This window comes from Channa argus, chromosome 4 (assembly GCF_033026475.1).
Source record: "Channa argus isolate prfri chromosome 4, Channa argus male v1.0, whole genome shotgun sequence".
Lineage (NCBI taxonomy): Eukaryota > Metazoa > Chordata > Actinopteri > Anabantiformes > Channidae > Channa > Channa argus.
In genome coordinates, this window is record NC_090200.1 from 17913870 (window position 1) to 17927404 (window position 13535).

Genomic DNA, 13535 nt, shown 5'->3' on the forward strand with positions numbered 1-13535 from the left:
AAAAATAATAAATAAAAAAATGCCTTAACATGAAGTTGCTGTCCTTAGTAGTGCACCCAAATTGTAAAAGGTGAATATCTCCAAATCTGTAAATAAGGGTCTCATTAACTCCCCAAAACAAACTTGTTGTCAACACGTTATTCAATATTTCAACTTTTTAAACTGTTCAATAATTTTGTAAAGCAAATTTTATGCAGAACCTATACAACTATTACAACTTAGAGAAAAGTCAGAATAATACATTTGTAATTTACATTTGTAAAAAAGCAACCAGACACACTGGCCATTTCAGGCTAAAACCAATTCAGAGGTCATGAAAATAGTTAAACTGATTACTAAAAGGACAAACAATTTCAGATCTACTTCTTTGTGCAAGGGAACAATATTTTTTATTCTAATGAGGCAAATGTTTTCCTGTATGGAAAAAAAAAGTCACACAGAAAAACACGACCTGTTTGTTGCATAAGTTGCCATGGTTTCTCCACAGCAGCTTTTTTTAATAGCAAAATCATGGATTAGTCTACTTATGTCCCCATCGAATGGAAACAAGGGGTTGGGGTCTAAGGTGGGGGATATGTAACTTAAAACCATCACAGATCATAGTCAATAGCAGTGCACAACAGTGTACTGAGCCTGTCTATCAGCTTATGCACTGAACACAGATCTACATGTGGTCCTACAGTTTGCTACAAAGCAACCACTGGCATCCTCTTCAAAGCTTCTCTTAACTTCCTGAATCAACTAGAAATGTTTGAATTTGTAGCAGTGCACCAACAATGTGCACTCATTAATTAGACAGAGCAGTTTTTTTGGTCGCTTAGAAAAATAAAACTTTGAAAGAGGATGACAAGTGGAGGAATAAAGTCCCTTTTGATTTATATTGTGCACACAACCATTCACAATCACACGCACGCACAATCACGCAGGCTTTCGGTCTCAATCAAAACAAATCTCCCGCTCTCAACACACATGATAATCACACTCAGAGCTCTCAAAGAATGTCAAAGTGAACTGGTCTACATAGTGACTTGGTCTCGCTTGGTTTGTACAAGGAGGCAAGAATGATGAGACAGTGAAATAATCTAGAAAGAAAAAGATAATATGGTGTTTGGGGGGTTGGAAGAGCTAAATGGTAAAATCTACATAAACCTAATATCTAAGTTAATAAAAAGAAAACACTGCAACTAAGGCATGCAAGGCACAACCACCTAAAAACGTAAGACAAAGTGTTCATTTATGGACAAAAAAGTAAAGGCCCCCCATTTTGTATAAAAATTTAAAATAAGGTAAAACAAGCACATATTAAAAACTGAAAAAATCCCCAAACCACTGACAGTTGTACAAATATTTTACACAAAATGTTTTTTCTACACACCGTTTTGAAAACTTTTAGAGATGAGCATAAGTTAATAAGAGGTTAAAAGTGACATTCTTAGCAGGGCCCATGAAGTTCCCTCCCGTCAGACTCAATAAAGTCACTTGCTAGGCTGACCACCAGGATGCCTAAGCAGGGTAAAAAAAAAGAAAAAATTGATTAGAAGACAAAATGGGACCACAAGAACTGACTGTTGATACAGCTCAACCTGCAGACAGCTGAACATACCTTTAGAAGAGGCCACAGTCCTTCAGGTTGTTCTTAATAATGACATCAGTGACTGCATCAAACACAAACTGCACATTCTTGGTGTCTGTGGCACAGGTGAAATGGGTGTAGATCTCCTTGGTGTCCTTTCTTTTATTGAGGTCTTCAAACTGGCACTGAACATAGGCTGCTGCCTCCTCATAGGTGTTGGATCCTAATTTAAAGGATCAAGAAGTAGAAATAACAGATGAGTTCCATCAGATCCAACATTACACTTATACGATGTCTGCACTATATACATTTACAAATTGACTTTATTGTCATGGTTGTTACCATACATGTGCAGTTTGACAACCACCAAATTGGTTGACACAGCATATAATTTAACATGATGGAAGAATTTTTTTTTAGTGTTTTAAACGCTACAAAATAATTTGGCTGCTGTATTGTCATTTTGCTTCCACATAACATTTAAAATTAGTTAACTAGGAGCTAGCATGGACGAATGCATCTTTTATCACTGCTGCTGTGTGCATATTTTAATGGTAATTAATTGTGTGAGCAAGCCTAAATGTAATACATCTTAATGCAGATAAATTATATAGACTACATGTTGCTGTCAACATATGCATTATCATAGATGCCTGGTCAGACCACTGGATATTTAAGACATCTCAGAAACCTAAGCAAATGTATTTATGAGTCAAATTACATGGATGGCCTTTTCTAGAACTTGATACCACTTTATCCACAGAGAGTACAAGCCCTTGCTGATATGAAGTAATAATGCAAGTACTAAACTGTTGCGCTTCAAGTATGAGTTGGTGGACAGTGAAATCCCGTCAATTAGCTTCACAGTGAAGCTGACGAGACACTGGCAGATACTGCTGATCGAACCAAATACTGGTACAGGGACATCTCTGTCTCTGTATTTTGTTTACCTGCATATTCTGGGTAGCAGATTGTGAGAGGACTCTTTTTGATCTTCTCCTCAAACAGGTCTTTCTTGTTCAGAAAGAGAATGATGGAGGTGTCTGTGAACCACTTGTTGTTGCAGATGGAGTCAAATAGCTTCATGCTCTCATGCATTCGGTTCTAAACAAGAGGAGAATTCACATGATGGTAACCAAACAAAACAACTGAATAAAAGGCAGATGATCAACCAAGTTGTGCTTACCATCTCCTCATCCTCAGCCAACACCAGGTCATAGTCACTCAGAGCCACACAGAAGATGATAGCAGTGACGCCCTCGAAACAATGGATCCACTTCTTCCTCTCTGACCTCTGTCCACCTACATCAAACATTCTGCAGAGAGAATACAGACAGCATACACTGTAAACTACCCACCACACAACTTCACTCAGCATCTTAACTCTGACACTTTCTCGGAATAGTAATTTCTAAATAGATACAACAAGACCATCAACAGTCATTAATTAATTTCTCTATAGTAATGTGAATACAACTACTGAGCAGAGGTGGCAGAAATAGACAAAGTCAATATTCAAGTAAAAGTTCTCTACTACAAGTACAACTTCAAATTCTCTTCTCAAGTAGCATTACAAAGTATCTGCTCCAAACTCTATGTCAAGTACACAATTGCAAGTAATACAATAAGAAACAGATTTCTCTGGTCATCAATTAAACAGAGTAACTGATAGAAAAAGAAATAATAAATCTTGAATAAATTGGCCTATAAACTCTGTAGAGTCATTACGTTGACTGTCATTCTTGATAGGGAAGACTGTTATTTTGAACAAGATGTTGGTAAAAACTGAAGAAGCCTTTTAAGTAAGAGGTGAAACATCATCTAGACTGCCCATGTAGTCAATTTACAAAACCTTTTTTTTTTGGATGCACGGCTCTAACGTGCTGTAAACAAAACAGTTTCCCCAGTCAAAGTTTTCTATCATGTTGTGCGTGTCATATCATGTCTTACTGACTATGCACCACCTGATTTTTTTTTTTTTTTAAATAATCAGCCATCAGAGAAAATGACACCAGACCTACATTTTTTCATAGAAAAGTGGGGACAATGTGGAGGCCTGGAAACAAACAAGTACATAGCAACACTTGTCATTATAGAAATAATGAAGTGTTAAATGACTAAACAAGCTGTGGTAGTTGTTCTCACTTGAAATGCAGGTCCTTGAAAGTGAAGTGTGTTTCCACAATACCAGTAGTTTTGACTCTGGTCCTCAACACATCCTGTTGGGTGGGTACGTACGCAGCGTGGGATATCCTGTCCAAGTCATTTAGGTAGCTATGGAGAAAGAAAGAAAAAAATAAACACACAGATGTTTAATAGAGTTTATAATGGGACTTCTTTGTCAAGTACAGTCACACATTAGTTCCTGTAATTGTGTCAATGCATCTCACTCACTAAGCTGCAGAGTCATTGAGCTGGTACTCTCGGGAGCGGCTGAAGCAGGCTTGAACTCCTCCGTCCTTCCACAGCCGCTGGATGACCCCAGCCAGCTCACTTGTCATAAAGCCCTCCTCTGCTGAACCCGCCAGTACAAACAGCTGCCGCGCATCATCCTAATGAGATGAAATATCCTCAATGAAACAAGCCACGGCTTTTGGTAACTTGATGGAGATTACGACTATATTCCAGTTTTTAATTCATATTTAATAAACCTCTCAAGATAAAGACTGTTTACAAGAAACAAAAATGAAGGTCTATTGTTCTGTAATCAACAATGACAAATTGGTATGTCTGTTTAGGTCTTTGTAAGCATGAAACTTTGTATACCATTAGATTAGCGTCTTTGGTTACATGCAAGAGTGGGAGCTTTTGAGTGTAAATTTGGTTGTCGCTCAGGCAATAACAAATCCTCTTTTTAGGCCAGTAAAAAAGAAAAAAAAAAAGAAAAAGAAAATCTTGAGATTTGCAACATGAAACAGAAGACTACAATAAGGAAGAAAAATAATATTCTGCACACAGCATATATTTACAGGATATGGTAGTAATATACAAATGCACAACACCAAAGCAATTTTCACAACGTAATCAAAAGCAAAGAAAACAAATGTCCGGATAATTCCTGTAAAATTCATTTTTGCTGACAGCCCGTCATTACAACATAAAAGAAGTTTCTTTGAAATCTTTGCAAATTTATTAAAAATTGAAGATGAAAATGCTTAATACTTTGTTGAAACACCTTTAGCACCAATTACAGCCTAAAGTCTTTTTGCATATGATGCTACAAGCTTGGCACACCTATGTTTGGGCAGTTTCTTCCCTTCATCTTTGATGAAGATTAATGAAATGACAATAGAGCATACATGAAAGCTTTGTTTTCCTTCACTCACCGCTCTGGCTGGATCAGCAAAGTCAATCTTGAGGCGTCCCATTGCTCTAATGATGGCAATTATGGACTGGATGGTGTTGCTGTAGACCACTGCCTTGTACTGCTTACACTCCTCCTCTGAGTAGCCCGCTTCATGGATGATCCTGGTGCAATAAGTGGGCATTAGCAGTCGTCACCCAGTAGCATAAATATGTTTCTAAAATAGATTATTACTGGTGGGTAGTTACTGCCACTTTATGTTTGAAAACAAACCATATGGTTTTATGTTTAAGGGACATACAAAATTAACTCTTAGATTGAGAAATGTTTTTCAGCCACAAGTTTAATTTAATTAAACACGTGTAAATAAAAGTTAAAGATTTTAATTTGAACCATTTATAAAATAAATTTTATATAGCTTTAATTATGTGTTACTTGTTGACCATATCATTCTTATTTAAAATCCTTGACATAAAGTTTCTATTTAAATACAGTAAATAATGTAAGACTAAAATGTAATATTTCATTTTATGTTTTATTTGACTGTCTATTATTTGCATGTAACATTTATGTTTTACAGTAAAACATCCTCTAAGGATCAAAACTCTACTTTCTGTAACATGTATACTACTTTTTTGCTAGAAATTCAACAGTGCATTATGGTAAACTGACTGGTAACTGAAAATTACAGTTATGAAACACAAAATCTGCCAGTGATGGAACAAGATGACGTTGATAAATATATGTCCCAGATCTAAATTACTCCTTACTCTACTGAGTGTCCATTATGTCCGAATAGCGAATGAGTGAACAAAGGAATTTTTTCCAATAAAGTGAATAAGAGTGGCAAGGTGTCTAACCTGATCAGTAATAATTACAGCTGTGTCAGATGTTCGGTTGCATATATAGAAACATCTGAGGAACGGAAACACTGTGCTGCATAGTCGCTTATCCTCTCAACAAACAGTACTTGCATCCATGCTAGATGTGTTGTTAGATCTGATGCTGTACAACCATACTTACTTCATCTGTTTAACAATTGTACTTTTCCCAGATTCTCCAGCACCTGAAACAGAGAACACATGACAAAAATTAACATCTAGTCAATACAAATTTAAGTATAAATCTCAGCTACAGAAATACTAATTAGTTTAATTTGTTTTACTGCTTCGCTTCCTAATAAATTACAGATTAAATGCACTCGAGAAGAATCATTTTCTTCTCGGGTGCATTTAAAAACCAGTCACTTTATGACACAGATTTGTTTTCAACTGCAGCCTGTTGCAGTTGCTCTACTTTTCTTTTAATTTATTCTTCCTTTTTCAGTGTAGTATTTTAGTATAGTAAGGTATTTAGTTTTCAGTGAAAAGCTTACACCCTCTCTGATCATGTAGTTGGAGGAGTTTTTAATCTTAGTTTTTTATCATTGCAAAACTTTTTCTGCTTCAAGGTATGACCAGCGCACAACCAGGTGTGACCAGCGCACAGGAAAAACGCGAGAGGTCTCAAAACTGATAAAAAGCAGAGGGGTGGAGAAGAAAACAGGTGAATGAGAGAGTGAAGATTCAAGGCGCATGCCCCATCTCTGATTATGGGCAACTTGAGGTCTCTGGAGAATAAGGTGGATAAGTTGACTGCACTGATGAGGGAGAAAAATATCTCTCAAGATTGTAGACTAATGTGTTTCAGGGACACATGGCTGCAGGACAGTACGCCCGACACATGTATAAGTATTGATGGCTTCAGTACAGTGCAGGCGGATCGGAGGACAGGGGAAAGCAGAAAGAGTAAAGGAGGAGGCCTGGTCATCTACATCAACAGGTGGTCATTCTGGTCATGTTACTGTGAAAGAGAGAGACTGTTGCCCGGACATCAAACTGTTGGCAGTGGGCCTCCATCCATACTATGTGCCCAGAAAGTTCTCACATGCCATACTGATCGCAGTCTATATTCCCCCCTCCGCTTCCAGAGATGATGCAAGTGACTTCATACACTCTGTCACAGCCAGACTGCAGACTCAACATCCCAACGCCCTCTTTATTCTCCGGTGACTTTGATCATGCAACCGTCTCCAAGACCCTCCCCACCTTCACACAGTATGTCGATTGTCACCCCAGGGGGGAGAAGACACTTGACCTGATGTACTCAAATGTAAAAGAGGTCTAGACCCAACCTGATCCACCTCCTACCTGTGTACAAGCCCCTGGTTCAAAGGCAGCCCCCACCACCAAAACATTAAAAAGAGGGGGACACAAATACCCTGAAGGGATGTTTTGAGGCCACAGATTGGAAAACACTCAGACACATGGTGAGGACATTGATTAACTGACAGCGTGCATTACAGATTACATCACCTTATGTGTTGACATCTGTATACCAACAAAAACTGTCCCCTGCTTCCCAAACAACAAGCCATGGGTCACCAAACACATTAAAATAATCCTGAATGAGAAGAAAGCAGTATTCAGGTCAGGTGACAGGGAAGCGGTGAGGGAGGTCCAGAGACAGCTGCTGGTAAAGATCAAAGAGGGGAAGGAGGCTTGCAGGAGGAAGCTTACCAAAGCACCAGAGCAGTCTGGAGTGACATGAAAAGCATCACTGGATATAAGACCAGCGGCCAGAGGATAGAGGGGAGTGTGTATATAGCTAATGATTTTAACACCTTTTTCAATTGATTAGATGTGTCTCATATCCACCTCCCAAGGATCTTCACCACATGTGCCCACATCTCGCTCGTGCATGACTCGAACGCCACTCCTGTCTCTACAGCAACGAGCATCTCAGCTGAGCAGGTGAGGAGAGAGCTATGCAGGCTTCGCCCCACAAAGGCTTTAGATACTGATAGAACCAGCCCCAGGGTCCTGAAAGCCTGTGCCCCACAGTTCTGTGGCCTCCTTCAGCACATCTTCAACCCGAGCCTGCAGCTGGAGAGGGTGCGTGTGTGACCGAAAATATCATGCCTGGCATCAGTACCGAAAGTGTCCCACCCCAGTGTCCACAGGGATCACAGACCTGTGGCTCTAACCTCCAACGCCTTGAAAGTGTTGAAGCACCTCCAGTTTGCTCATCAGCCTCAGCTGGGGGTGGAGGACAGTCACCTGTTACAACACATCTACACCCACCTGGACAAGGCTGGGGGGGGGGGTCTGTAAGATTTATGCTCTTTGACTTCTCCAGTGCTTTTAACACAATCCAGCCTGTCCTTCTGGGGGAGAAATTATAGAGCTTGTTTGCTGACACCCCCATAATTGCCTGGATCTTGGACTACCCCAATAACCCCAGTATCTGTTTGCAAAACTGTTTGACACTGGGACCTGCAGGACAGGTGCTCCCGAATGGACAGAGTATCAATCAGTGGTGGACAGTTTTGTTAACTGGTGTGAGCACAATCATCTTAAGCTCAACATTAGTAAAACAAAGGAACTGGTTATGGACAGGTGATCCTTTCTCCCAGTAGCCATTAAACTGTACAACCCATCGCCCTTTTGTAAAAAGGAGAGCACTTAATCAAAATGGACAAATAGTATTGTTTTTATTTGATAGATTATTTTTATTTCATTTATGCTTACTGCTCTAGATAGGTTTTTTCTTACTTATTGGTCAGTAGATTGTACTTGTTTATTTTTTTGGTTTGCTGGAAATTTTGTTTCCTTTCTTTTCTACTTTTCACATGGACAGCAGCTGTAACAAGGCAACACAATTTACCTATGGGATCAATAAAGTTGTTGGAATCTTGAATCAAATAGGTTGCAGTGACTTTACATCTGTCTGAAGCTGCAAACTAAGTGTGGAAATATTCCTCTCTCAAAACTTAAACTACAGCACATACTTGTAAGTAAGAAAAACAATAAAAATCAATAGTTTGTGTCACTGGGCAGCCCTTACAAGTCAAATCACAACAGTCACACTAAGCTGCAACTTCATTTTTGATGGCAACTTAGATCCACACCCAAAACAAAAAACAAATGAAATGTCCCGTTTAGCCAGGTCCCAGTGCAATTGGATTAATCAACAAGATCCTCTCGTTAATGAGATTATACACAGCTTAAACGCTTTGGGTTAGACAATCATGCTGAGTCTTATAGGTGGTGCAGTATGATCCCAGTTCTTCCTTCAAGGTAAAATTTAAGACAATCACTGTAAATTTGACATCCAGAACTCTTTGGTACATAGCATCTCCTTTCTAGGAGGTCCCTCTGAGATCCTGGCATGTTTTCAGCTGAGCACACAACATTTTAATAACCTTACCTCTGAAGGGACTCACAGTTCCCCAGTGAGGAGAACTGTTACCCAATTCATTCTCCCACATGACAAACAGCCAGTGCTAACACTGCAAAAATCAAAACAAGCTTAAAATTAATTTCCAAACACACAGTCATGTCTCATTGAACTGCTAAAAGTGAAGGGCTTAATAGGTGGCAATTAGGGTAAAAAGGTGGAAAAAACAAGGTGGCGCAAGTTTCTCACTAAGGCAAGATGTTTAACAGGGTCACACTGACTGGATCGGCATCTTTTCTGTGCTGCTTTTTCTGCTACTGTACCCTTCAAATGCCTCTACACTAAAACAAAGATCAGTCATTATGATTTGCATGTGTGCAGCACACAAAAAGTACAAATCAGAGGCAGTTCTCCCACTCAAAACACTTGTCTCAAGAGCATGTCATTTGCAGATTACAGCATTAATGCAAACACCCCCAGTGAGATGCCTAGCAGATTGCAATAATCACGCATGGTAAAGATGCCCTACTCTCTCTGCATCAGAAACACTTATATACATTTGTTAAAAGACATTTTCAGTGTCGCAGACTGCCAAATGTTGACGTCAAACATACATGCTAATTGCTTGACCAGATTCTGAATCCGCAAACCAATCCAACACACCTCAAGCAGGTGCTTGTGTAAATCATGACAGGAGAAAAAATAAAAACTACCATTAAGATTCAAATGAGGTTCATCTCAAATGACACACACATATGTAAGAGCAGACTGCTGTGGGCAGCCAGTGTCCGTGACTGTAGTAAAGTCAAATGTCTGAAAACATGTCACAGACACAATGATCTGCCATAGCAGAGATTAACAAAAAAATATATATTTTGTATTTTTTTTAAACAGTCTGCATACTGCAAGACCCAGGTAAATATCCAGTTAATATTCACTAGCTCTTACCGTTGTGTGTGTATAGTTGCCACAGGTGCTTACTGTAGTTGGCCAGACTGAAAAGGTTGCCATGCAACCTCTCACCTGTCTTTTCCTGACTAAGCCAGGGAGCAGTGGTCACCAGGTTTAGTAATAGGAAGAACTGTCAGAAGGTGTGGCAGCTTTTCTTGAAGCTTGATGCAAACAACATATCTGAAAGATGTCATACTGATAAAGATGTGGAAGATTATAATTGAAAAAAGCAAGGATCAGCTTAAGTTCAATGATATCATTTCTGAACACATTTGCCTATTCTAGCTGCCTGAAATGAGATGTAAGCCTCTGCCTGCTTGGTCACCACATTCAAATGACCATACTAATGTTTTTTCTTTCAGACATCCATTTAGTTAACCCTTTTTTACTAAACTGAGGTTGAACCTTCTATCATACAAAAGAAATCACTACATTGAAAACAAAATGACAGTTTGTAACTTAGAGCCCTAAAATTAAAATATGATATAAGTATTTGGGAAATGCAGCGATTTCAGATTATACTATTTGAGCAACATAACTGCCATTGTAACGCCATATCTAATACATTAACTGATTAAGTAGCATGTGAACATTTATTTAAAATCTGTTTAAATACATTATTTAGATTAATACAGTTTATCAATAGCCTAGTCTGGAAGATTGATTAGCTGTATTTAAAGCCAATTGGCCTAAAACACGTAATAAATGGCTGAGGAAAGACAAACGATCAGGTGATGGAATTTACCAATTAAGATAATTTATCACACTAAGAACACAGACATTTATCAGGGTCCGACCTGTTGAAAGATATCAGCTTAGAGAATCTTTCGGCTAATTTAGCTAACTAACGCTAATCCACGCTAGCGTGTCGTTGCTAACCTACCGTTAGCTAAATAGCTAGCTGCTAAATTAGCTCATTGACTTACAGTTGTCCCCACTGGGACAAAACTATGCACATGGCAAACGGATTATTGGGTTACTGACTAGGTTTATTTAACTTGCTGAGGCCGAAATTTAAAAAAAAATCCAGAAGGTCCAACTTTTTGTTAGGCAACGTTACTGAACTTCCTCTGCGCCAATTATATAAATGTCTCCAAAATGTTTCAAGCTGCCATTTGTTTAGTCAATCGTTACTTTTAAAAATTTGCTACAATATACAAGTAAATATGTTCCATCAACTTATGTTATCGGTAGGTGGTAGACATGAAAATCCCTGTTCAGCAAATAGACCGAGACCCCGTCTCTCTATGTTTCTCTCACCGAGCAGCAGCAGCTTGACCTCCCGGGCAGCCTTTTCTCCGTCGTCCCGCAGATTCCTGTCGATCATCTTGCTCCGCTCCTGCGCAGCTTTGTCGTCCGTGCTCAAAGTACATCCCATCTTGCTTTGATCTTACCTCTGTATAAATTAAAAAATAGACGGACTAAAACCCAACTTTTAACAAGGAGTGCAACAACATGCAGCGGCTACCGAGTTAGCATCCAGTAGTGAGGAGGAGGAGGAGGAGGAGGAGACACTCTGTCTCCAACACTTGAGATTGACACACGCCCTTATCTGGCACTCTAACTCCTAATTTTAGTCCTCAAAATTTAATTAAACACAACAAGACGTTTTTCACGACAGTTTTCTACACTATTTTGGTTTCAACTACCCGAAGGGGGTCGAACAGAATCAATGATCATTGACAGAAAAACGTAGCGTACTGTCGACAGCAGCATCTGCGACTGACTAAAATGTTCGCTTCCTGTTCTTGACACCATCGTACCGCGCATGCGTGAAAAGCAACAAGCCTCTTTCAAAATGTAGAGTTTACAAACTGCCTACTGTGATTAGTACAGCTAAATTTCATAACAATATAACATGGGGGTCTGTAATAATTTGGGTAAAGTATTGGGTAAATATTTTGTTGATTGGACAAATGTAATGCCCAGTGTTTGGAAGCAAATATCTCTCCACTGCTGCTAATGCAGTTCTGGGAGTCTTCATGTGATTAATCAAAAGCCCCTCTACATAAGTTTTAGGGCATACGTCTGCTACAAAGATATTTTAAAAAATGTTTCATACTACAGCTCTAAAATAGGTCTCTGTTTCTAATGGAAAACACCCTCCACATAACATGATATATTTTTTTTAGTTCATATGATGTCTCCTGGAAGAGAAAGTTGAGTGAGACTGCATATCTGTAATATAAGCAACAGTCATATCAGGTAGAAAATCTATTTATTTTAGAAGGTCAAGGGGCTTTTAATACTATTCATACGCATCTAATCACTTTGTAAATTCCTTATGATTATGTAAATTAATTTATTAGACATTTGTATGGCAAGTAAATGATTATCATTATGACTTTACAGTTTGGAGTGATGGAAGGTAACTCAGTACCTTTACTCAAGTGCTGCACTACAAGCTGCAATATACAACTTAGCAGAATCCAGCTGGCATTAAAATCAATCCCCAATTAGCCCCCAGCCCTATACTACAAACCTACCAAAGAGAAATATGTAAGCTTCTCTGGTTAGTTAGAAGGTTGGGACACAGTCAAAAACCTTTAGTATACAGAACATAATCAACTAAGAAATTATGATGTATTACTATGGATTAACCATGCAGCAGTACAAAAAGTGGTTAAAGCCAGAAAAACTTTACCATCTGGGACTTCAGTACTCTTCAAACATCCAATGTCATTTATGAGGAACACGTGGAACAAATCTGGACTAGATCTGCACTATATTTAAACTAGTTTTACAACAACATTAAGCTCAATTTTGTTTAAATCTTTTATTCTTTCTTCTTTATTTGAAATTTCTACATGCAAGTCAGTATTCACATTACAAATCAAATCAATTTTCACAGTTTACAATTAAATCTCTAATCCGCTGGTTTTTAAAGTGAGGTCTTTGGGGACTGCATGGGCCCTAAGCATGCCTCAGAAAATTGGTACTGAGATGAGGGGGGAAAAAAAATTCTTAAAAAATAAAAATAACATATTGTTTTATGCATATTATAATAAAATATAACTTAGAATAACATATTTCAAAATGTTAATTGCCATGCCCATGTATATTTGTGAGTCGAAAAAAAATCCTCTCAGTGTCTTAGTGTTGCCATTTTGACCGATAAAAAGAGAAATTTATTTATGGAAAACTGGTACAGAATTATTAAGTTATCGAGTATGTACTTTGAGCTACAGCATTAGTAAAGAACTGTTTTAGACACGTACTTGCTCTTTTGAATTTGGAGTTTGTGTAGTACTTCTGGTATACATCTCTGCTTTGTAGCTTTATTGTGAAACATTTTGGGCCTGACTTTCAAGCAACAATTCAGGCAAATAAGCTACAAATACACCGTGACACATTTGGTTTGTGTAAGTATGCAGCACATGAGTGGGAGAGAGAGAGAGCAGTATAACTCATACATCATCCATGCTGTCTCTACTCATTTGCATTGCAAGCCTTTTTTATGAGTGGTGAATGCTCAGTAACATGTTTGCA

General features: G+C 38.5%; 1 protein-coding gene across 1 annotated transcript; it reads right to left on the reverse strand.

The window, feature by feature from the left end:
• Positions 1 to 454: 454 nt before the first annotated feature.
• On the reverse strand, positions 455 to 11789 carry LOC137125791 (guanine nucleotide-binding protein G(i) subunit alpha-1). The gene is made up of 9 exons (XM_067501805.1): positions 11307 to 11789; positions 5901 to 5943; positions 4900 to 5041; positions 3968 to 4125; positions 3719 to 3847; positions 2760 to 2889; positions 2524 to 2677; positions 1604 to 1796; positions 455 to 1503 (listed from the first exon to the last, which is right to left on the reverse strand). Exons 1-8 carry the CDS (start codon positions 11422 to 11424, stop codon positions 1606 to 1608), a joined length of 1065 nt encoding a protein of 354 aa, XP_067357906.1. The 5' UTR covers positions 11425 to 11789; the 3' UTR covers positions 455 to 1503; positions 1604 to 1605.
• Between the last annotated feature and the right edge of the window lie 1746 nt (positions 11790 to 13535).